The sequence below is a fragment of the Schistocerca cancellata genome, chromosome 9, assembly GCF_023864275.1.
Source record: "Schistocerca cancellata isolate TAMUIC-IGC-003103 chromosome 9, iqSchCanc2.1, whole genome shotgun sequence".
Taxonomy (NCBI): Eukaryota; Metazoa; Arthropoda; class Insecta; order Orthoptera; family Acrididae; genus Schistocerca; species Schistocerca cancellata.
Window position 1 is genome coordinate 502,851,525 of NC_064634.1, and position 26,569 is coordinate 502,878,093.

Below are 26,569 nucleotides of genomic sequence, written 5' to 3' on the forward strand. Positions count from 1 at the left end.
GATCATTCCATTCCACATCTCTACCAGTTACTTGTTTTAGTTGACCAATTCCTACTGCACCTCACTGGTATTGTGGTAGTAAGACACCACTTTTTGTTTTGTTTTGTGAAGTGTATACTGCTACATTCCTGAATGTTTAAAAAATGGCATCTTACCAATACCTGGCTGAACAATGGGAAACCCAGGATGAAATAACATTATTAAACACAGTGGTAGTAGAAATGAAAATGTCTTCAGTCACAATTTCTTCGTGTTTTATTAAATTACACAATGCACTTCAGACCCTCTGGGACCACCATCAGGTGCAAATCATATTAATGCATAATTTGTTTCTGCTCCAGAGTGAATTGAAAGATGGGTAATATTAAGTATGAAACACGACAGATTGCTACTCACCACATTAGAGAAGCCGCTGAGTGGCACATTGAAAGAAGACTTATTACATATAAGCTATTGGACAATACGATTCTTCAGATATGGAAACACACGCAAAACTTACACTGCAAGGCTAATGTCATCTCTGGATGCTAAGGTCTGGCTGTGGTGAGCAGTACTGGGGTGGACAGTGGAAGTACAGAAGAGATGGGGGACATAGAAGAAAAGGGATAAGTGTGCGCAGGGATGTGACAGAGATGCAATGTTCGAGAGGAGAGAAAGGGAATGGAATATGCAATTGTGCTGAGGAGATAGCAGGCATGTGTGCGGCTGGAATGGAAGCAGGGATGGGGACAGGCAGTTGGAGGAAACTGACTAAGCAAGGTTGAAGCCAGATGATGATGATGATGATGATTTGAGGTGAGGGGTCCTCAACATCATGGTCATCAGCACCCGACGAAAAGTCGGTATGCCAATCTAATCGGTGGGGACGAAGGCTGTCCCCACATGCAGAGCAGATTATAATGTATTAAAGTCTGCCTCCCTTCCTCACCAATTTAAGGATAAGGCCTGACAGTTCACAAAATTTCACCACTCTTGTAACACTGGAATCAGTATCTGCAAGAATGGTCGGCAGATCTCCCGTGAGACTGAGGGCCACCCTAATATCAGTATATAGAACACAAGTCGCCACAAATATACTGAACTGAAAGGGACCTGCCACAAACTTCATCGAGTGGTGGATCCTTCCCCCGGAGGAAAAGCCATGTGTTAAAGGGCTACGTCTGATGCGTAACCTGGTAAGCAGAACCTCCTTCCAGCAGTGAGGCTGACGTGAAGTCTGCCCTGCCTCTCCGGTCGATTTGAGCGACCACAGTTTGTTTTCTGTCACTTGCAACCATTCAGTAACCTACTGAGACCGACAGCACCATTCTGACAGGCTTCCTTGGTGGTTTTATTCGCCATGTCATTACCCTGGATCACGATGTGGCCAGGTACCCAGCAGAAGATCACCTCCTTGCCACAGTGATGGAGCCACTGTAAGGACTCATGGATGAGCTGAATCAGCTGGTCTACTGGATACATTTGGTGAAATGCTTGTAGTGCACTAAGTGAGTCTGAACAGACACGAAACCTTGTACGGTGATGTCTGTGAATCCTCTCCAGTGCCATCAGAATGCCATATAGCTCCACATCATAATTTGTAAATTCTTCCGGAAGATCCACTTTAAAAACCCTATCAGGGAAAACAGCAGAATGACCGAGGACATTCTCTTGCTGGGATACACCTGTATAAACAACACTAAAACTGTGGTATGCACTTAAAATGGACGAAAACAATGTTGTAAAATCATAATCTGGAGCAGAAGTTTTCTTGTACCGTGTCAAGTTTAAAATCACTTTGTGCCTCTGAAGACACCAAGGCAGCAATGCGTTCCATCTCTGGCTGTGTGTTTTGATGCCTGATAGATCCATGCGACAGTCTGTAGCACGCATCTCAAATGACTTGGTTGCATGGAGCTGATTCCTGAACAGTCATTCAAAGGTGGGTTGACCACTGCACTAAATGCCAATTGCTGAGGTGATGCTGAGATTTTCAGTGCCTGTCCAGCCAAAAGGATACAGCACTGAAACCAGAGTGGTGGTTCACCAGCCTCTGTACACACACTTAGAACTGGGCTGGTCCGAAACGCTCCAGTTGATATCTGAATACCCTACTGGTGCACAGCATCTAACATCTTGAGGTAGGAAATACGGGCTGATCTGTAGACCACACCACCATAATCTGAACGTGATCAAACAAATGGCCTATAAAACTACAGCAGGTGAGACCTGTCAGCTCCCCTTGTTTTTCTACTAAGGCATTTCAAAATATACAATGACTGGAAGCCCTTTGTTCATAGGTTTTTCAGGTGTGGGAGCCAAGTTAATTTCGTGTCAAATAATAAATCCAAAAAAGCATAGTTTCTTGAAAACTGTAGAATATTTTTACCCACTGTGAGCACTGGTTGGTTCAAACTTTGACGAGCATGGTTAAAATTGACACATGTAGTCTTCTCGTGTGAGAACTGGAAACCAGCTGTTCTGTCCCAGGTTTGCAGCTCCTAATGGGCAGCTGTACCTACCTCGTCATCGCTATAAGATCAGAAGAGGAGGAGAAGATTGAAAAGTCATCCACAAACAAAGAGCATTTGACAGGGTTCCTGACTGCGGAGGAAATGCCATTGATAGTGACAGCAAACAATGTGACACTGAGGACACTGTCTTGGGGGACCCCATTCTCTTGAACGTAGCAGTCAGACAAGGCATCACCAACACGATACTGAAAATCCTGGTCCTCGAGAAAGGACTGGATAAGAAGTGGCAGGTGTCCATGTAGTCCCCATTCATGAAGCTGGCAAATGATGATGTACCTCCAATGCCTTTTTCATGTCAAAAAACACACAAACCAAATAGTTTTGGCCTAAGAAAGACTCCTGTATCGCTGTCTCCAGTACAATTAAGTTGTCAAGGGTGGAACGGTAATGACTGAAACCGCATGGGAGCAGCTCAGGTGACCTTGGGATTCAAGAAGCCAGACATGCGTTCAAGAATCTTATCCCTACAATTGGTAAGGGCTACACCCAGTAACTGTTAGGGGCACTATGGTCCTTGTCTGGTTTCCAGAATGGAATTAATATTGCCTCCTTCAAAGTTGTGGAGTACTGTCCATCAAACCAGATATCACTGAAAGAGAGAAGCTGTCTTTCGATTCAGGGCACAGATGACAAAGCATAATGGATCTCATCAGGTCCTGGAGCAGTGTCTCTGGTTGCAGACACAGCTAATTCCACTTCCTACATGGAGAAAAGAGGCTGTAGTCTTTCTCATTATGCGAGAAGAAATGAAGCTTCCTCATCTCTGTAGTTCTATAGAACACGAGAAAAGCAGGTGCTTGTCTGGATAATGTATTGAAAGCAAAGAAGTGTTCAGCTAAAATCTGAGCCATGTATTGACAAGGCTGTAATGGGACGTGTACTGCCCTTGCCTGAAATCCGTCTTACTGAGTCCCAAACTTGTGCAGTGGAAGAAGACCAATTAATGGAACTTGTGAATTCCCTCCAGGAAGCCCTCTTCCGTTTCTTATCACTCACCTTGCATGTGCTCTCGCAGATCTGAAGTCATGAAGGTTTTCTGTAGTTGGACGGTGTTTGAAGTTCTGCAGAGCTGTTTGTCTGGCCCTGATTGCCAATCACAAGTTGTCATTTCACCAAGGTACAGGTTGTCATCTGAGTGGTTAGTAGACCATGGGATGGACTCTGTAGCATCCCCTTGGTTCTCGCAAGTGATATGGGTCACTGTCTCCTGTTCACAATCCTTTTGTTCAAAAATAGCCTATCAACTGTACTGCAAACAATTTGCCCTTTGTATCAACCACTGCATGGTCTCCTGTCAACCACTGTTCTAGTCAGCAGATGGATCCACACTGGAATGTGGTCACTAGAATGTAAAGCTGCAGCCAGTTCCCACTGACGTGAGCCTGCAATAGCTGGGGAACAAAAACAAAGGTCAATGGCTGAAAAAGATCCTGTAGCTATGGAAATGTGTGTCATCTGACCTGCGTCCAGAAGGCAGACATTCTCAGAATGGACTTGTTGCTCTATCATCTGGACTCTGGAGCAAGTAGTAGCCGAGCCCCACAGCACGTTGTGTACACTGAAGTCCCCCCACAAGGAGGAATGGGTGTGGGAGTGCCCAGAAGAGTTCTTTCAGTGTGTTTGCATCCAAAGGATCATTAGGTAGAAGATACAAAGAACACAATGTGATATTAAAGAGTGCTAGAACATTTATGGCAATTGCTTGTACAGTCATGGTAAGAGAGACAGGAGAGGAGTTGAATCTATCAATGAAAACATCCACTCCACCTTTAGCCCCGTCTCCAGTGATATCGTCTTTCCTGTATGGGAGGTAACCCCATAATGCAGGTGTGGCGACTTTAAGTTGCATTTCTTGTAAGCAGATGCAGAACAGTTTCTCCTGGACCAGGAGCTGTAATTCTTCCAAATGTGAGCAATATCCATTAAAATTCCACTGCAACACGGAAGTCCCTGTGGAAACCATTGTTTAGCGAAGGTTGTTCGTGTTTTTCTCCCTCAGAGTTGGTGACTTACCTGGGAGGTCAGGGGGAACGTTAGCGATTCCCAGCCATCTGGTTCCTCTGATTGGAAGTACATATCCTCAAAAGCATAGACCCCATCAGACAGGGGGGGAGTTCGCCAAACTGATGGTTTAGCTACCACTTTCTTGGACTTGGAACTACTTTTCAAAGGACTTTTTTTTTTACTTATGGGAGGATGTGATTGCTTAGGTTGCAGAGACAGCTTAGTTGACTTCTGATGGTGGGCAGTGGTATGTGGCTTACTTGGTAAGCCCATTGCTGACGGCTTCTGAATGACTTCTGTTTCAAGTGGAGCATTTCCCCCACAGATACACCAACAAGCTCATGTGCTCGTACTTGAATCTGTGGTCTGAGTTTGTGTGGAGACATCACATTTGGCAATTGGGGTCTTAAGGGCAAATGTGCAAAAGAAGTAGCAAAAACTGGAAGTTGCATAGCTTTGAAAGCTTTTTTAGCTCCACCAAGCCTTTCAGCTTCTGAATTTTCCTTCCCTCGTTGTAAACCTCACACTTTCTGCCTCACACTGGACGATCCCTGGAGCAGTATACACATTTTGGAGGAATGTGTACAGGAACTGCCTGATTCGTGAGCTGAGCCTCCACAATTGCCACATGTAGCCCTCCCATTACAACCCACAGTGGTATGGCCAAATCTTTAACATTTGAAGCATCGCATTGGGTTCGGAAGAAATGGGCGAACCTTAAGAAGGATTTAGCCTGTAACAATATGTTCAGGTAATTCCGGAGTACTAAATGTTAGAATAAATGTTGCCGATTTTTCCAATTTACTATTGACTCTCCTCAAAGTTCCGCACTTCTGTGACACCCATATTTTTCCATTCTTCACGTAACTCTGCGGGGTCCACCTCCATTATATTGGAGCAGGTAGCCACACCCTTACTAAAGTTAAGGGTGTTATGCAACTCACCCTCGACTGGCTAGTCACCTACGGCCTTACATTCCAGAAGTTTAGATATCTGGTTTGAATTAGCAATGTAAACTAGAAGTGTTCCATTACGAAGTCGTTTGACAGTTTTTAGGGACCCAGCAACACCTTCCAATGCCTTGTGAGTACAAAAAGGGGAGACCTTCTCAAAGGTTTCCCCTGTTCGCTTGATTATAATTGAAGTGGCACACTAATGCCCTGTTAATATGATTCTGAGACTTCTTTTTGGGAAGACTGACCAACCGAGCTCTGATGAGTGGGTGTAGGTATTAGCTGACACTACACCCGCCCCGTCAAGAGTAGTAGTTTGATGAAACTATTCCACAGGGAACCCACGAGATGCTAGGCAAACAACCATCAACTCAGGCAGAGCCTAAAGTTACTTTTACATTTGTTGATGACTCTCCTTCCAAAATAACTTGTTGTCCCCTTCTTATCAAGTAGTCTTCAATCCAGCCACAAACCCTATATGATCGTACTTTTGATAATAAGCGTAGGTGTGGTACTGATCAAATGTTTTCCGGATATCAGGAAATGCTCTATCTACCTGACTACCTTGAATCCTTGGCTTTTAGGGTCATGCAAAAATATTACAAATTGGGTTTCATATGACCAATGTTTTCAGAATTGATGCTCGCTGACCGGGAGATACTTCATCATATCATCTACACATACCTTGTCTATCAGTATTCTGCTAATTTGTGCCACGGAACTCAAATTTAAAATTCTGAATATTGCTTTCAAATCCTTTCTTTCATCTGAAACTTTCAGAAAATCAATATAAACTTCTCCATATATTATCATTTACTTTACTGTCTGCCAGCTGACATAATAAGGATTCAATTTTTTCTAGAACTATTTGAGAATTTTCCAGTGAGCTTCCACATATTGTAATGACATAAATAAGTTTTCCCAGTACTAGCAATGTACAAGCATATGCTTCTAATTGTAAATACAAACAGAAACTAATGGTTTCAATAGATATGAACTTCATGTTAGTTTTAACTTACAATGACACTGCCACCTTTCTTCACATTTGCCTTATGGATATAGGCTGATAATTTATAATCATAATATACATCCCTGTATTTATGTGGTGTTCAGTCAGGCACTTCCTTTTGACTTCTTAGTTCGTGTAAGCAGAGAAACAGTTGATGAACTTTGTTTTCCAGTCTTCTAATATTCAAACAAGTTTCTTTTGTGTGTGACAGTTCATTTAAAATAGCCTGTTTGAATGAAATACTTCACCTAAAAAGTTTCACTTGTTACATCCATAATCATAGGAATCTAACTTAGGTGATAGTTAAAGAGTGCCGTACACTCTGATTCAGAATATAGACCACAGTAAAACTTCGTTTTTCCATGTACATGAAGCAATGAAGAGACAAAATTAGTGGAAATTGCTAGAAAATGCCCAAGGATTTCATTTCAACCTATTTACAAAGTTTTGAGTTCATGTTCATCTTTTGTACACTAGGGTACGAGGGGTGACAACACAATTTGAAACACTATTACAAATTTATATCACTCTCATTAATTTAACACACAGTCGGTTCTCACTTTGTGTTTACACAACACCATGCAAGTAAAATTCATTAACTTATAAAAATTCCAGAATTTACTGTTCTACACTGTAACTAACTGTGTTGTTTGATTTATACCCTTCTTTCACCCACTGTATATATTTTTGGTGGTACACATAGTATTTTTTTGAATTTCCAATAGTTTCTGAAATTGTTTATACCAAATTAACAACTGTGATTAGTAGTTGTTTACTGTACACATTATACAAGTTGCATTTTCTCTTGTTTAGCTATTTCCTCCTATCATAGTGCACATTTCTAAGATTTTATTGTCCTCTAGTCAATTGTTAATCTCAAGTGTGTTATACTTTTCACAATTAAACTGGAAATCTTAAGATTCCATATAAGTGAGGATTGTATCATGGCTACAGCTGATGTCCTGTAGGCATCTCTCATTATTCGCACAAAGTTCTACAATTTGAGTCAAAAACATTCATTATTATGAGTTCTTGTTGGCTTTTTCTTTCTGTGTGTAAAACGTATCCTTTGTTTTGTATACACGCAAACAAAATTTGCAATATTAACAACAAAGGAACTACTGTATGGGCAATATTCCTGGTACAGAATGTAATGAGCGCCATTCCTACATTACTACATAGATGAAGACTACCTTGACTACTTTTAAGGAGCTGGAAGCTGTTGCAAGTGAGAGGGTAAAGTGAGGTACTGCAGATGAGGGTAAATTTACATTAGTTCTAAATGAGGAGGAGGAGATTAGTGTTTAACGTCCCGTCGACAACGAGGTCATTAGAGACGGAGCGCAAGCTCGGGTGAGGGAAAGATGGGGAAGGAAATCGGCCGTGCCCTTTCAAAGGAACCATCCCAGCATTTGCCTGAAGCGATTTAGGAAAATCACGGAAAACCTAAATCAGGATGGCCGGAGACGGGATTGAACCGTCGTCCTCCCGAATGCGAGTCCAGTGTGCTAACCACTGCGCCACCTCGCTCGGTAGATCTAAATGAAACACTCTGTGAAATGATGGTTTGTTCCACTAGATGACGTAGTGACATTACATACCCAGAGGTGTTTCATTGGGCTCAGGGGATAGGCCAGCCCATTCCAGGAAGGCTATTGTTAAAAACTATTGCCTCACAGATCCTGCTTTATGACAGGGTACACTGTTGTGCTATTATAAACACTCATCACCTCCAAACTGTTCTACTGGACACAGTGTACAATATGTACTGTGTTCATATCCTTTTCCATCTATCAGTTTCCTAATCATGCAAAATACCTCCATACCACAACACCACATCCTCTGTACTTCACTGTCGAACAATGGAAAATCCAGGATGGAATAATGAGGATATTATGAAAAGGATAGATCTCTACTCACCATGCAGAGCACATGTTGAGTCACAGAACATGAGCAATTGTGGGGGGGGGGGGGGGGGGGGGCGAAGGATCCTGATGGCACAGGTTGTGAACCAGTCACTGAAATGAAGAACATCGTGTTGGCACCGTGCTCCCCCCTTGTAGGCGGCACAGTTCTCTTTTGGCCACAGTTTGTCGGTGCCATTTGTACGGACACAAACAACTTGCTGGTTGTTACGACAACATACAATGTAGCACAGTGGTTGCAGCTTAGCTTGGAGATCACAACAGTGTTTTCACAACCAACAAACAGTGTGCCTGCACAAATGGCCACCAACAAACTGTGGGCAAAAGACAGTTGGACCACCCTGTTGCTGAGCATGTTGCCCACCACGGCATTCAATGACTGCTTCACAGCCTGTGCCATAGTATAACAGCAGCTTTTCTAAATTGCTGAATGTGTCCCTGCAACATATCCTATGTTCCTATAACCCCCTGGCCTCAAACTTCATTAGTCCCTGTCCTTCATCCACCTACCCCTTTCCCTGCTCCCACTCCAACACTACACAGCCTTCCATTCCACCAACAAATCCAGTGTCTCCTCCTTCCCCTCCTCTACCTCTTTCCTTCTCCACACCCCTCTCCTCCCCCTCCTCCGTCTAACCTTCTAACTGCACCTAGATGCTCTACCGTGCCCCCACCACTTCCCTGCATGCTCCCACAAGTAGCACTTTACCATACTCCCCACCCCCTACCCTGCTATCCCTCCTCCTCCCCACCCCAGCCTCCTCCTTGCCCCCAACACTCAGACTGATTCATCATGTGCAGTTGCTTGCACTATGGCGTCAGTTGCCACAGAGGGTAGTAACGTGTGTGTGAGTTATACTAGAAAGAATGTATGTGTTGTCTACTTTTGGTCAACAGCTCACATTCTGCAGTATTTTTGTTGTGCTCATTGGCGACTCAACGTCTCCTCTATATGGTGAGTAGCAATCTATCTATAACAGATAGCTTGCTACTACAATGATGCCAGGTAACACTATCCAGGCATCTGTCACACCAAATCCCTACTATTCGATTGTCACAGGCTATAGCACGATTCACCACTCCAAATCGCTCATTTCCAGTCATCAACTCTCTAGTGGCATCACTCTTCACACCATTAGCAATGATTATAGAAATGTGTGGCTTATGAGGAGTTACTCGACTGTTGTACCCCATTCTTTTTCACTCCTATCCACAGTTACTGTGCTAGTTGGGCTGCTAGCAGCACAGTGCAAGTCACAAGTGATTCCCTCCATTGATTTCATGCAATTTATTACACACATCCTCCACATCCTGTCTATCAGTACATGAATTCTGCCTGGTATTGGTTTAGCTGTGGTTGTTCATAATTACACTACCACCCCTGCTGCAGCTGACACACACACACACACACACACACACACACACACACACACACACACACACACACACTTGGCTGGACAAAGGCTGTTAGGACTTGAGCAGGAAGTGCTGGGTAGGTGTATTGGGCAAGACTTGCACCTGTGTCTGCCACAGGGATATGATTACTGCAGTGTGGGGTTGCTTGGTTGGTTGATATGGGGAAGGGGACCAAACAGCAAGATCTTCGGTCCCATCAGATTAAGGAAAGATGGGGAAGGAAGTCAAGTCATGCCCTTTAAAGGAACCATCCTAGCATTTGCATTAAGCGATTTAGGGAAATCGTGGAAGACCTAAATCAGGATGGCCAGATGCAAGTTTGAACCATCACCCTTTCGAAAGCCAAGTCCAGCGTGCTAACCATTGTGCCATCTCGCTAGGTGCAGCACGGGATTCGGAGTGGGGGTGGAGGTTGGGTGGGTGACGGAAGACAAGGGGGAAGGATCTTGGGAAGGAAGTCCCTCATTTCAAGACATGATTAGAAATAATCAAATCTCTGACAAAGGATATGACTCAGCTGTTCCAATCCAGTGTGATACTGTGTAAAGAGGGTGGGGGGGAGGAGGCGGGGAGAGAGCAGGGCTCTCTCTTTGAAGCTGATTCTTGGGATGGTGGAATGAGTGGAAGAGTGTGAGGATATGGCACAGGAAATCTGGTTGTCAACTACATTTAGGGCGCAGTGCCTATCTGTAAAGGCTTTCATGAGACCTTCAGTATACAAGGCAAGGGAGTTTTTGTAACTGCAGATGCCATGTTTATGGGCGGCCAAGATTTATGGGAGGGATTTTTTGGTGTCTAAAGGATGGCAACTGTCTAAATGGAGGTACTATGGGTGGTTAGTGGGTTTAATGTGGATAGAGGTGTGGCTGGGGACATCAGAGAAGTGTTTGCATGAGGAGGACCAGGTGAAGGGCATGGGAGAGGGAGAGGTTGGGAAGGAATGAGGCCAGGGTGTCTCGGCCCTGATTCTAGATCATGAATACATCATCAATGGATCTGAACCAGACTAGGTGTTGAGAGTTTTGGGAGGCTCGGAAGTTTTTCTTCAGATGGACCATAAACAGGTTGGTTGGTACAGGAGGGTGCCACGAAGTTCTGCATCAGGATATATTTGGCAAGGTGTACAAGAAATGGGGTGTTAGGCCTGGAGTCTAAAGATCTTTAGGAGAAGGGAGTGTTCAATAGCAGTAAGATCAAGGGCTTGAGGGATGTTGGTGTATAGGGAGGTGGAACTAACTGGTATGAGTAGGGATCAGGGGGTAAAGGGGTGGAGCTGGTGGACAGTTGGTGAAGGAAGTGGTTAGCATTTTGATGTAGGAAGCTAGGTTTCAGGCAATTTGTTGGAGGTGTTAGTCAATAAGAGTGGAAATTCTTTCAGCGAGAGCGCAATAGACTGCTACAATAGGTTGTCAAGGATGGTTAGGTATGTGGATTTTGTTTTGATTTGTTTTTAGGGCACAAAAACAAACAGGGTCTTATATGCCCATGTCAGAACTGTAGAACACTGAGAAAAAAAGGAGTTAAAAAAGACTACATGTGAAACCAATTGACAGAAGGAAAGACAGCTGAAAACAGGGACTTGGAGAAAGGTCCATACCCATAATCCATATCACTTCAGGCACAAGGGTTACCTTCATAGTCTCTGACATTATCGAATTTAGCATATGTTAAAATTTAGTAGTAAGTAGGAAACACATACTTTTTGTTTTCTGCAAAAAAATTCCTGCCCCGAGATACAGGCTTCCAAAGATGACATTGCGAACACCATTTTAGTGATGTGAATTGGAAAAAATTTTTAAATGCTGTATCTCTGTAACAGTTCTAAATATTTTGTTAAAAGTTTTATTTATTTGAAAGGTATTTGCTTTATGATTGCAATGGTATCCAGGAAATTGGACATACCTGTCAAAGTTCTTTTACTGTTGCCTTTTGAATTTTATTTATAATTAGTAGAATTTTTTTTTCTAAAAATGCCAATCCAAAAAAGTCAGACTTTTTCTATTGATTAGTACCATGTAGTACTATAATCTCTGTGAAGGAGAGCTTCCACTTTTAAGTTGGACAGGTTTTATTTTTAAAAAAATCATTTTTTTAACTTCCAACTGTCTTCAATGAAGTTGTTTCGTACTAATTTCTTTGTTATAATATTTATTTCTATTGTCTTTGTTGCAGTTATTTCTTATCATTTTCTTTGTTGCAGTCATTTCTTTTTATTTTCATTGTTGCAGATATTTCTTACACTTTGCTGTAGTTTCTTATCAGTTTCATCATCACGGTTGTTCATTGCAGGTTTCTGTATTGAAGTTGTTCACTGCTAACTTGTTTACTGAAGAAGTTTCTAAGAGATCTTAGACCATCCAGTGAATTCCACGTTTTCGTGAGGAATTTGTCAGTTGACACAGTTGCAGAGTGTTTTGTGGAAAGGACTGTTTGAAATTTCTTCTGTCTGGGGCCACAGGAGAGTGAAGTGTGCTGACTATTTGCATATCCATGAAAGAATGATATATAAGACACATAAAAAACAGACTTTGTCAGGTTGGGAATACGTGTTCTCATTTGAAGACTCTGTTTCAAAGTGAAGATGTTTCCAATGACGACTTTTTGTGTTCTAAATGTTTTCACAGAATAACAACAATGATACCACCTGAACAAGATGAAGCCTCCCATGGTGCAGATGATGCAGACTTTGCATCAGTAGAGGAAGAATTAAATACTCTGAATCAGTCAACTACAGAGGTAGGTGTTAGTCCTGTTAAGAAACCGTAGTCAGTGAAGTCGAGTCATAAGCTCTGTGCACCAAGAAAGCACAGAGAAATTACTACAGCTATGGATGAATACACTACAGCAAAACTGACCAAACTCTTCAAAGCAGAAATTCCATCTTCAGAAGAAAATGAACCAAAGCACTCTTGCCAGGAATTTTTCACAAATATCAATTCAGCTGTTGAATATTGTGCATCCTATAGTGAAATGGTTTGAGTTTTAACTATTATTCCTGAGGCATTTTCAAAGAAAACAATTTTGAACCACGGTCCATCAGTATCAAAGAACATGGGAGACAAATCAAGAAATGTGAGGTCTGTAAGAGGAGACCAGATTCCTATTATGGTCATCCTGTAGAAGCAGCTCAAGTTCAAATAGTGCAGTCATTTTATTTGAAAGATAAATGGGACTGTTCTCGCCAGAGTGCTAACAAAAAAGACACTATAACTGTAGCAGTTGGAGGTCAAAAAGTTGTGAAAGTGAAGAAGTACATGATTCTCAGTATTAAAGAAACTTTTGCAATTTACAAGAGCAGCTCTACAACTTCACATATTGGAAGATCAAAATTTTATGCTCTGCGAACTAAGTGGGTAGTTCCACACCCACCCAGAGATGTCTGTTTATGTGTGTACTGTGTGAATTTTGAACTTTGTGTGGTAACTTTGTAGAACTTACTGGAGCACATGACACCTCGGTTGGGCATGTGAAGTCATTTGTAGTCTGTGATGTAAAGCGTAAGACTTGTCTGTTTCAAGAATGTGGTGATTGCCCTGGAAAGGGATGACTGTCTTTACAGACTCTTGGCCTGGAAGATGTAGCAGATAATTCTGCACAAATTACATATGCGACATGAGAGGAAAATAAACTAATTAAGAATACTGTTGCCTTTGACAGTTTCATTGATTAACTTGGTAAATGGTCAGTGAAAGCAGTAACACACCAGCATCTGAAGAAATTGCAACAACAACACATTGCAGAAGTTAAAGGGTGTGCAGAGGCTGAAGAACTATGTTTAGTACTTCACTGTGAGTTTGCTGAGAACTGGTCAGTAATTCTCCTACAAGAAGTACAAGGATACCACTGTAGTAATGACCAGGTTTCTATTTTTACAGGAGTGACATATTTTTAAAACAAGACCACAAGTGTTGCAGTTGTAAGTGATGACACAGGACATGACTCAGCACATGCTTTGCTGGCAATGTGCAAAATTCTTCAACGGCGTACAGGGGCAGAGAAGATCATCATTATTTCTGCTGGTGCTCCTAGGAATTTTAAAAATCGTTACCAGCTGTTTGAATTGAGTAAGTTGCTTGTGCCAAATGACTGGGTATGCAGTGCTACTGGTCACAGGAAGGGGCCTTGTGACGGTGTAGGAGGCCTGCTGAAGCACCAGGCTACAAAACATAATCTTGCCAGACCAAATACAGCTTGAATTCAGAATGCTGAGGATTTTACGAGAGTCATGAAATCTTACACATCCACAGCCCTCATTCTTTTGTCCAAAGAGTAAATTGAAGAATTCTGTGAGCAGAAGAAAGAAGAATGGTCCAAACAAACTACTCCAGTGAAAAGAATCTGGAAGACACATTTTTGGACTCAAAGTGATGGGTGAACTCACATTGCATGCACTTTGAAGAGCAAGAAAGAAGAAATTTTGTCTGTTACCAACACCTCAGAAACAGCAGGACAATATTCAGATTCACAACTTGAGAAGGGGGACGTTTGTGACATGTGTGTATGACTGTGACTGGTGGATTGCAGAGATTATAGACAACAGTTATGAGTTAAACAAAATTGTAGTGAACTTTACGATACCACATGGACCAGCTGCTGGATACAGGTTTCCAGCTGAAGGACAGAAACAATGCCATCAGTACTCACTTCCTGTTCGCAATGTCTAAAGCGCATACTGTTTGGCAACATGGTAGCAGTATTCAGAAAATGAATCCATAGTTCCACACTAGTGGGCACTTTCACTATGCCAAATGTGCTCACCAATACGTGCAAGATATGTTGACTCCTGAAGATAAAATTGATCCATTATAATTTTAAAAAAAATTGTACTCACCAATACATGCAAGATATGTTGACGCCTGAAGATAAAATGGATTTACTAGAATTTTAAAAATTCACAACTGTAGCTATATCACAATCAGATGCTCTGACAAATTTTGGTCTGGGATATGGCTGGATATTACAATTACACAAATCCTCATGAAAACAATAGACAATTCTGGTGGGCTGACTCGTGGAAGAGGTATAACGGACAGCGTTCTCACTTGATGGGCTCTGGGGCTAGCTGCATTACTAAATGTTGGTGATGAAATTGAGAACTGCTGCAGCTGTGAATTGGCTACAGTGGGAAAACATGCTGACATGACACTAGCTGAATGTTTTTCCAGTCACACTTCTTTTCCAACAGTTAAATACCTAATTTTAGTAAGGAATGGAATGACTGAAGGTGAAGATGTCAACTGGCATTTGCCCTGGGAGGTTGGTTCTAGAGGAATGAATAGAACTGAACAGCAATTGTGAGAACACACATTTCCCACATTAAGATGCAATAATGTCATTGGCAATAGTTGCTAATCATATAAACACGAAGAAAGGAAAAGTAGCTCTGGATCCTCTCATGCTTTTCCACAAGATGATGGTCTCCACACAGTCTAACGCTGACTTGAGAAAATACTTCGGGTATGAACTTGCTCCCTTTCCAATGCCACTTTTTTGTGGGAAAGGCATTCACACAGGGACAAAGTCCCATTTTACTCTTCTTTTTTGCCCTTACCAAGTGACAAACGTGAAAGCACAAAGTTGATGTTGTGGATGGTTGCTACCTCCTACACAGAGTTCACTGGAAATTGAGATAATGTTTTTCTGCTATTTGAAAAGATTTGTGGCCTACATATAGTGGCATCAACGTCAAAATGCCGTGGCAGTCTTTGACGGGTACCCCAAAGAAGAAAATAAAAGGAGCACAAAAAGCACTGAAAGAGGTTGTCAATACAGGTTTCAATTTGTTACAGTTCTCTTTGATAGTACCACATTTCTGCAGATGCCAAAATATGAATGAAAAAAAAACAAATTCCGCGTCATCTCAGCAATTTCAGCAAGCATGGAGGGTCACCAAGCAGGCAACGAAGGTGCAACTGTGAATACTGTCATTTTATTGTCTTCTGAACATGATTTTGTTGTTGTTATTGGAGAAGACATTGATCTTTTAGTTTAGGTGGCTGCTCTAGTGCCAGACAGGGTGTTCTTTTGCAATCCTGGAAGTGGTAACACAGGAGATGAGCTTTATTCCAAAATATCCTTCAGATATAAAGGTATTGTGGAAAACATTCTATTTCATCATGCAATTAGTAGCTGTAGTACTACCTCTGCTCTGTATGGACAAATGTGGATGGGGTATGAAAAAGATGCCTTCAAGTGGAGCTGGACGATGGATGGTCTAGTTCTAGTGCCAATGAATAAAGAACCAGCTCCACAGGCATTGCTGAACATGATTTCAAGCCAATCAGAATAACTTGTGGTGATAAATACAGCTGCAAAAAAGCAAACTTCAATGTTCCATTTTATCTGTTCATTGTGGATCCGAATCATGCGGTAATGCACCAGTGTTTTAATTCAATATGGAAGAAAACAAGTCAGATGATTACCAGCCCATTGACCGCAGTGGTGAAGTGTACACATCGACCACATCTGAGTGCAAATAACAGAAATTGATTAATTTTTAATTTAAAATTTTGTATATATCATTCAAATGAAATTTAAGATCTATTTTTTAAACTATGTTTTGTTGAAATATAGGTGAAAGTGCTGAAAATTTGTGTGTGCGTTTGTGTTTTTTCCTACCAAAATTACTTATTTCCCTGAAATTACACAAATCTCATGAACTAAATGTGTATATTGCATACATAATGGCTTAAGGATGATATTACATTCAGGGATACTATTTTGACTGAGGGCGATATTTTCAGTTTCGAGTCCACTTTCACTAAAATTGTTAATGCATTATTTCTTGGCATGTTGACAGAATAATTACAAATATTTTGTATGACTCTTGAAGGAAATTAAATCCTCTACAACAGAGGTTATTATGTACTGTGCCACACAGGAGGTGAAACCACTTACATATCTAACTTCTTGCAATTTTTTTGACATTTTCGCAGATTCTCACAGTCTCATATCTCAGTAGCTGTTCAGAATTTTTCAACACACTAAGTATGAAACCTGCTCGAAATTTACTGGTCTTTTAAATTAATAATGACATATTTTTGCATAAAAAGCAATGAAAACTAGTTACTGAGAAAAAACTGAAGAAAGTGCCATTTCTTATTGATTTTTTCATGATGACGGGTAATGCACAAGGTGGAAAAGCTCTAAAACTTGGGTTTTTCAAGAGAGGGGCAATACATAACAATGTGCCTGTAAATCAAAATTACTCCATCTTTTGCTGTCTGTACTGGGTTATTATGATAGGACAAGAGTTTAAATTTAGGGCTATAAAATACATCCTCTACCGCAGTTCGGTCATTGGTCAATTAAAATCAGTTGTTGACAGATCACCTCGCATTTTTGTCATACTTCCTGGTAGCTGCTTCCAACACTGCTCCGCATAACACATTAACAGCATTTGTGAAGAGACCCACCATGTTTGTGTGTCGCCTGTAACAGATTCGGCAACACTGTAGCAGTGAGTGACAGACGTCAACTATCAATTTTGATCTGACTACAACAGTCATTACCATACTGCACCAGACATGGTTCAAACATTGGAAAAGAACAGTTACAGAACATTTATGACAAGGAGTAAGCAGACTATCCACGAGTAACACAGAAAATGAACTGATGTAACTCATTCATCGGATTCCATTGATCCTATGAAGAATGAGAATGTTCAGAGGTGTGGAAGGAGTAAAAGTATACATTAATGAACAACAATCAGTAGAAACAGAAATCACCACAAGACAAAAAAAGACTTTGTCAGTTCATTCAAGTGTATGTATGTTGTAGTACTGCTACTAGGCCTACCAAGATGCAGACACTTTAACGTGGCAGTTTTATGTAGCAGTGGTTCGAACTACATTTGTGAAAGATACTGCCAGATTTGATCCTGAACTAGCACGTTTACATTACCTCTAACCTCAGCAAACAACTGTGCTGTAGCCACTATTGAATGCTTTGTGTATTCAGTTTTGCTTTGTGTAGTTTCCTTATTTTAAACGGAGTGAAGGGACTAATCCTGGTTCACAATGGGATTTGAGCATGACTCTCACAACACCACAACAGACTGGCGATCCCTACGGCTAGTACACCAGTTTTGCTTTCACAGGAGCACAGGATTCGGATGTAGGAAGACAGCTCTTTGAGAGTTCTTCCCCAGCTCTCCTCCTCACCCCTCGGGCACTTTAAGTTCTCATTGTTTACATTCATGACTGATTACAATGTTATAGTATCTCCACTCTACTAAAAACAACAACAACAACAACAATGTTCAGAATACTATACAATACATACTAATTATTATGTATTGGAAAAAAAGATTGATTGCAATAAAAAGAAAATTCATCCAAGAAAATTATTAAATTATGCTCAGTATTAACGTTCTGGAGGCCAAATGTGTAGAAAGTAAAGTGACACATTACCCTAGCTTCTAGTGCTGATTTCCTTCCTCAGGATGGTGAGGGGGGGGGGGGGTTGTTGGGGAAGATTAAATAGGAGTGACAGGTATCTCAGACAACATTATTAGAGGGATCCACCTCTCCGATGTTCTTATGAAAGGAACAATGGACAAAACTTACATGTCTGTTAGTAGATCAGATCAGCACTCTTAAGTAATGCTCTCCCCTTGGTAGCTCAGTTTGCCAACCATGGAAGTGAAGATAATTCTTATGATATGTGAACCTCATTCAAGATGTGGAACATTAAAAAAGACATTTACAAGATATGTTCTTGTAAAGTCTTGCCTTTCTTCTTCATTTTCAAAAAAATATAGGATAATGAATGTGGGATATTTGTACGTATTGTCCTGGAATGACACAACTAAATGAGTCACCATGCCATATTAGTGCAAATACAGACTTTGAAAATCAGTAGAGGCCTACTAATGCATCATATTTTATTGTGCACTATGATATTTCTCATTACTAATCAGTTCACATAAATGTGGCACCTAGTGTAAAGCCTACCATACACACCACTGTGATGGCAACCACTATGCTTCGTTTACCATCATTAATTAATGTATTAAAGACAAACATTTAATCATCTCATATTATTATACTTCATAAACAGTATGTGATATGATAATTCTCTCGTCTCTATCTCCCCCCCCCCCCCTCCCTGTGTGTGTGTGTGTGTGTGTGTGTGTGTGTGTGTGTGTGTGTGAGAGGAGGGAAGCATGAAAATACAGCAGCAGCTGTGCCACCAAAACAAAACATGTGCTAAATATAAACATGCGAGACATTGTAATATCTCACAGCACATGAAAATGTAATGTTGTCTTACCTTGTGTGTGAAAACATGCTGTGTTTCCTCTAACTGCTTCCTGGACATGCAGACATCCAACGGATCTGTGCGGGTGCAGGCATTCTGTGCCAAGCAATTTTTTGGTTCCGAATAGAAATTTGTACGAAACCTTTGTAAAATTTCTGATGTGAGTGCAGCTGTCGACAAACGAATATAAAAAATACACAAATAAATTTAAAAACGATGAAGCAACTGCACATGTAGCAGAGACTGTAACCGAAAGTTTTAACTAAATTTGTGAATGTATGTTTATATTAGAGGGCACACAATTAGTTCGTTAACGTTTGTTTACCATTACGAGCCAGGTCACCTGTACTACTCATTTTGACAGTGCTACTACACGTCACAATCACCGATGCATGAAATTTCCTAGTGAGATTAAATGAACAAAATCTCGAACATTTTAGCATTTTCTCTATGACACAAAACTGAGTTGACAAAGCAAATTATATAAAACTTACGGGTAACCATGTTGATGCGCCGACTATGTAGGTCATATGAAGTACTACAGTCCTTAAAAACCGAGGGGTGTATTGCATATCACGTGAGAATTCATTAGGATTCCAGTAACCGATCGATTTAAGCGTTGTTCATGCTTTCGCTACGCTGTTTCCATCAAAAGGAAATGCACCATGGGGCCGTACCTATTTCCATGTGGAATTGATTTTTAACGAAGTTTTAGCGGCCCGTTCAAACGTCTTTAGTATTTTCGGCTATTATTAGTTTCAAACGTCTAAATACATGAGTTGAGTCGCAAACAACTGTTAACATAGCAACAGTTCTTTCTACTGTATCTGCTGTTATACAAAATATGAATGGTAATAAAAGAATTCATGGTTTGTGGTAAAACCCAGATCCTGAGTCCGCAATATCTTCCGTAATATTGTCTTTGGCAACACATGTAAACTCCAAAAAAGTAATGGTTATCGTACTGTAGTGGACAAGGGAGAGGGTATTTAATGTGTTGTGCGTGTGTTCTAGAAAGTGAAAATCTGTTTGAGACTAGTTTCACAGACACTGTGCACGTGTGTATGTAAAGTCGTGAAAGGTGACCCTCATCCGTGTTGTGCTAGTAATTAGTATCAGGTGTTGCTTTGTAAACTTAGATTAGTACAATGGATGGTAGACTCATCATGAATGGTAGCGAAGTTTGTAAGACGTTTGTAATATCGTAGGAAACAATCGTTGCTATGAACAGCAGTTGAGTTTTTGGATTGTTACTCCTTTGGATAACAATGGGAACTCGTGTGCAGAAGTCTCTCAGTTCGTCGACGCCTCAGAGAAGTGGTAATGTTGGTGAATTTGATTTTAAGGTACCGCAGGAAGCACCAGTCTTCTACCCATCAGTCGAAGAATTTGGGGATCCACTAGCGTATATCAACAAGATTCGACCAGTGGCAGAGAAGACAGGTATTTGTAAAATAAAACCACCACCCGATTGGCAGCCTCCGTTCACTGTCAATGTCGACAAGTTTAAATTCACACCTAGGATACAACGTTTAAATGAGCTCGAAGCAAAAACGAGAATAAAATTGAATTATTTAGATCAAATTGCAAAATTTTGGGAGCTACAAGGCTCATCGTTGAAGATCCCGCAAATAGAGAAAAAAGTATTGGACATATATTCCTTGCATACCATGGTTAAGGCAGAAGGTGGTGCCGATGCTGTAACTGCAGGTAAAAAATGGGATAAACTGGCTGTTAGAATGGGATGGCCAGCAAATCGTGGTTTGGGAGCTGTCCTGAAACATCATTATGAGAGGATACTATACCCATTTGACGTATTTCAGCAGGGTAAAGTAATGTCAGAAATTAAGAAGCGACCAGAAATTGATGACAGTGATCGTGAATATAAACAGCATGGAATTCCTTCGCGTCAGGCGATCAAGCCACCACAGAGGAAATATGGACGTCGTGCAAGATACGGTGATTTGGGAGATGTAGTTGTGAAAGAAGAAAACACCGGAGAGCCATCAACAAAAAGTAAAGAACTTCGGCGACTACAGATATTTGGTGCTGGCCCGAAAATGCCAGGATACGAAAATAAAGGAAAGGGTAAACATAAAATGAGAGGAAAGAAACAGAAATTTGACGTTGATCCATTGGCCAAATATGTTTGTCAGAACTGCAACAGGGGAGATGTAGAAGAATCCATGTTACTATGTGATGGTTGTGATGATAGCTATCACACTTTTTGTCTTATGCCACCACTAGCAGAAATTCCACGAGGTGACTGGCGATGCCCACGTTGCGTTGCTGTTGAAGTTAACAAACCAGTTGAAGCATTTGGTTTTGAACAAGCACAGAGGGAATACACACTACAGCAATTTGGAGAAATGGCTGATCAGTTTAAATCAGATTATTTCAATATGCCCGTTCATATGGTTCCATCATCACTTGTAGAACGAGAATTTTGGAGAGTTGTATCCTCTATTGATGAAGATGTTATAGTTGAATATGGAGCCGATCTACATACAATGGATCATGGTTCTGGCTTTCCCACCAAAGCAACAGATATGGATAATAAAGATGAAAAGTACACTAACTCTGGATGGAACCTTAATAATATTGCTGTTCTTGAGGGTTCAGTTCTTGGTCATATCAATGCTGACATTTCTGGTATGAAAGTGCCGTGGATGTATGTGGGTATGTGTTTTGCAACATTTTGTTGGCACAATGAAGATCATTGGAGTTATTCCATTAATTACCTTCATTGGGGAGAATCAAAAACATGGTACGGTGTACCAGGTTCTAAAGCTGAAATGTTTGAAGATGTAATGAAGCAAGCAGCACCAGAACTGTTCCAGTCCCAGCCGGATTTGTTACATCAGCTAGTAACCATAATGAATCCAAATATTCTGATGGATGCAGGTGTTCCTATATACAGAACAGACCAAAAGGCTGGTGAATTTGTAGTAACTTTCCCGAGAGCCTACCATGCTGGATTCAATCAAGGATACAATTTTGCTGAAGCAGTTAATTTTGCTCCTGCTGACTGGATACAGATGGGGAGAGAATGTATTTTACATTACTCAACTCTCCGCCGGTTTTGTGTTTTTTCACATGATGAACTTGTGTGCAAAATGTCTTTGAATCCTGAAGCTTTAGATCTTAGAGTTGCTGCAGCCACATATAAAGATATGCTGAAAATGGTGGAAATAGAAAAGAAGCACAGGAAAGAACTTCTTGACTGGGGCTGTACACTGGCTCAGCAGGAGCCTTTCGAACTAATACCAGACGATGAGCGACAGTGTGAAGTGTGCAAAACAACATGCTTTTTGTCAGCGGTGACTTGTAGCTGCAACAAAGATATCTTAGTCTGCCTGAGACATTTCAAGCAGCTTTGTGAGTGTCCTCCAAACAAGCACACATTACGTTACAGATATACATTAGATGAACTGCCAAATATGCTATACAGACTGAAACTGAGGGCTGAATCATTTGATATTTGGGCAGAATCAGTAAAAAATGCTATGGATCCCAAGGCTTCAAATAAAACAGACCTTGAGCAGTTTAAAAGATTGTTGGAAGAGGCTAAACAGAAAAGATTTCCAGAGTCTGAATTACTTACCATGCTATCAGAAATTGTACAAGAAGGTGAAAAATGTGCTAAGATTGCCCAACAAATTTGTTGTAAAACACAGAAGCCAAAGACGCGACAAGACAATAAACCAAAGCTTCAGCTGACACTGCAAGAACTAAAGCTCTTCAATGATCAGATTGAAGATCTGCCATGTGCAATCAAAGAAGCTCCTGCTGTGAAACAGTTGCTAGAGAGAGTCCAAGAGTTTAAAAAGACTGCTGCAGATCTACTCAGCAAGAACCTAGTGCCTTCAAAGGACTTGATTGAGTGCTTAGAAGCAGGAAATGAACTTGATTTTGATCTGCCTGAGATGCCTAAGCTTCGCCAATACATAGATATGGTTAAATGGATGGAAGATATAGCAGCAAAATGTGCAAATCATCATTTGTTAACAAAGGAGAAAATAAAGAAATTACTGTCAGATGGAACACAGTTGGTTCCACATGAAGATGTTGAGACAAAATTAGCTGAACTGAGATCCTTGCTTACCCAAGTTGAAAGATGGGAAGAAAGGGCCAAGCAGTGCCTGCAAGAAAACAAGATGTTTTCTGTTATGGGCCTGAAGAGATTCATTGAAGAAGGTGAGGGCATCAAGGCTTCACTGAACAATTTTGATGCAATTTCAGAGATATTTAAGAAAGCAAAAGTTTGGCTTGCTAGAGTGAGAGAAGCTCAGCAGTCAAAATACAGACCTTATATTGACTTAGTGGAAGCATTTGTAATTTGTGGAAAATCTATTCCAGTTCATCTTGAAGCTCTACCTTACCTTGAAACACAGTTCAGTGAAGGAAAACTTTGGCGAGAGAAATTGGAACACGCATTTTTGAAGAAAAATTCTCCATATTCTGTAATGGAAGTTATTTCCCCTAGGTTGAACTTGGGTGACACACCCAAAAAACAAAGGAGAATCCAGCATACTGCAGAAGTAGATATAGATTCCAGGGAGCCCTATGTTATCCTCAATTTGAAACTAGAAGGTGATGTAGACCCATCACTTGTAGTGTCAGAATTTAAAAAAGCAGAAAAAATTGAGCTGGAGCAAATGCATGAAATTCGAACTCGAAACACCTCTAAAATTGAAAACAATACATTTGACACCTACTGCATTTGTGATGCAGAAAATGATGGTGAGGTGCTTTATCAGTGTGGATTGTGTAGAGACCTTTTTCATGAAGAATGTGTCCCATGCATAAAGCCATTTCTGAAATATAAAACGATGTATACATCACAGGATTCATCATTTGTGCTGCAAGGGAAATTTTTGTGCCCAGATTGCTGTAGGTCAAAAAGGCCACGTCTCGAGACTCTGCTCACGCTGTTAGTTCAACTGCAGAAAATAAACATTAGGATTCCGGAAGCAGAAGCACTGCAGTGTTTCACAGAACGCATTATGGGGTGGCAAGTGAAAGTTAGAAAGGCACTCAATACTGGCGAATTTGCAATGGCACTCTCACAGATATCACAGCTGTCAAAAAAAATAGGTGAAGCAGTTGCAAGAGAGAAAACTGAAAAGATAATTTCCGATGAACTGGAAAAATGTTCACAGCTGGGCAATGTACGTCCATCCTCAGCTGCCATCTGTCAGTCTGAAGAGTTACCATCACAGAACGTAAAACTTGTTCATAAACTTTCATCTCCTGATCGGGAAAAATCTGAACAGTATACTGAAGACATTTCTGATACAGTGTTAGGTGATGAGCAACTAGAGCCAGCTCCAAAACGGTTAAAGTCACTTAAAAAATCATCAAAACCCTTTATTGTACTTAGTAAAAAAGCCCAGAAAATGTTGGAAGACCTAATGATGGAAGGAGATCTGATGGAAGTTACTCTGGACGAAGCTCTGAAACTGGGGAAAATATATCAGGCAACAATTCTAAGCAAAGACCAGATAGAAGAAGTTGCACTAGAAAGATGCAAAATGAGTGGCAAAAAGTCTTATTCATACAGCTTAATAAATGCATATACATCTATCAGAAGGCAAAAATCTGAGACAAAGAATGAACCAGAGCAAGCAGAATCAAAAAAGAAAGTCAAAGGTCCTTCGAAGAGGAAGAGCACATGCAAAGGGCAACAGAAGAAACGAAGTCAAGGTGTGTCCAGTACATCAAAAACTGAAGAAGATAGTGATACTCAGAATGACGAGGATGAGGACTGTGCAGCAGTGAACTGCTTGAAACCTGTGGGCCAGTCTGTGGACTGGGTGCAGTGTGATGGAGGATGCGAGAAGTGGTTTCATTTGTACTGTGTCGGTCTGGATAAGCAAGATGTTAATCCTCATGAGGATTACATATGTGTTAACTGCACAAATAGGAGAAACTGTGGAGGCATTGATAGTGCACATCATTTTACAAGTGACATTGTTTTGGATGTAGATGAAGAGGAAATAGAAGTTGAGGAAGTGATTGAAGATTCATTGACCAGAGAAGGGAGACTTGCAATGGATGTTGAGGAAATCCGATCAGCACAAATGGTAAGTAACTTTAAGAAATTTACTTAACACATATTTCGGTGTAATACAATTATCAGTAGATGTGGAGATTGTTGTGTTGTGAGACTGGATTCACTTGATGTACCATACTAAATGGTGAATGTGCAACAAATCTTGATAATGCAAAGGAGAAAATCAGCTTGAAGTTATAGTGTAAAAGTCTGCATGACACATACATGTTTAAGTACTATAACTCCCCCACCCCAGTTGCCTGCTTGCACCAAAACACACACACACACACACACACACACACACACACTCACTCTCTCCTTCCCCCCCCCCCCCCTCACTACTTCCCTCAGTCTCCCCCTCCCCCCCCTCCTGCTTCGCTCTCTCAAATGTAAACGTTGGGTTGTGCCAAGAATTCAAAGCTAATAAGTAGGTTACCATTTATATATCGCTGATCAAAACTGCAATATTAGAATATGAGTGGTAGGCCTACCTAAGAAGTTATTTTGTGACTAATCATTTTCCAGTTTTCTGATGTGTCTCAGTTTCCCTTTTTGGGGTCGACAGAAGCGTCCGATCTCACACTTCGGCTTTGACCCGTGACGTAAGGGTGTTGTGGTGTGTGACGTCATGACAGCGCGGAGTTTGGTTTGTGAGTGTGGCGTGTTTGTAGATGTCGTTGTGTTGTGGTTTGTTGTGCCCTCTGGTGGTATGTTAAGGGTTTTTGTTTGTTTGGTGTATTGGGCTCAGTTTGCTGTTGTTCGTGTGTTTTTGAAGTGGGATTCATTTCAGTGAGTTAACGATTTTGTGGTTTTGTGTGAAGGTTAATTTAGTGATGATCGCTGTACGTCATGTGGTACTGTTATTAAATTTAATCGGTTGTTGTTTTTTGTTCAGGAATGGATATGACAGATAAGATTTAATAGTTCCCATTTGAGGGCTATGACGGGGGACACCCCTTTAGAGCTGATTAAGTTTCTGCTGGTTTTTGGCTTAATTGCCAAGGTGGTCAAGTGCAGTGTTTGCCATGAAGAAATGAAGTTGGCTAAAGTTTCGGCCTCTCAGACCAGGGACGGTTATATGTGGCACTGTTGGAAAGACGACATATGGCATTCCATATGGCGTGGTACCTGGTTTGAGAAGTCTAGGTTGGGCATGCCTAAGATTGTACTTGTTACTTATTATTTTTGTTCTAGAGCCCGACAGAGTTTTTGCGTGCATGAGACTGGTGTGAGTGAGCGGAGTGTGCTTGATTGGTATTCTTTTTGTCGTGAAGTCTGTTCAGAATTTATTAAGTACAGTGGTAAGCTGGGGGGCATGGGGTTGTTGTGGAGGTGGACGAGTCGCAGTTTGGGAAAAGGAAGTATGGGAGGGGGAAGTCTGTGGCTGATCTCTGGGTGTGGGGGGGGGGGGCTGTTGTTCCATGGGGTGGGTT

General features: G+C 41.1%; 2 protein-coding genes across 3 annotated transcripts in view; one reads left to right on the forward strand and one right to left on the reverse strand.

Annotated features, from left to right (window-relative positions):
* The window catches only part of LOC126101116 (bleomycin hydrolase), a 101,174-nt gene extending 81,227 nt beyond the window's left edge, over positions 1-19,947 (reverse strand). The window contains exons 1-2 of one of the 2 annotated variants that reach the window (XM_049911800.1): positions 19,576-19,947; positions 19,094-19,251 (exon numbers count right to left, since the gene is read on the reverse strand). In XM_049911800.1, the coding sequence (XP_049767757.1) occupies positions 19,094-19,251; positions 19,576-19,585 (168 nt within the window). In that variant the 5' untranslated portion in view covers positions 19,586-19,947. The other variant, XM_049911799.1, reaches the window with a different exon arrangement.
* A 402-nt stretch (positions 19,948-20,349) lies between these two features.
* The window catches only part of LOC126101526 (lysine-specific demethylase lid), a 43,964-nt gene continuing 37,744 nt past the window's right edge, over positions 20,350-26,569 (forward strand). The window contains exon 1 of the mRNA XM_049912168.1: positions 20,350-25,167. Within this exon, the coding sequence (XP_049768125.1) occupies positions 20,350-25,167 (4,818 nt within the window). The remainder of the gene's footprint in view (positions 25,168-26,569) is intronic.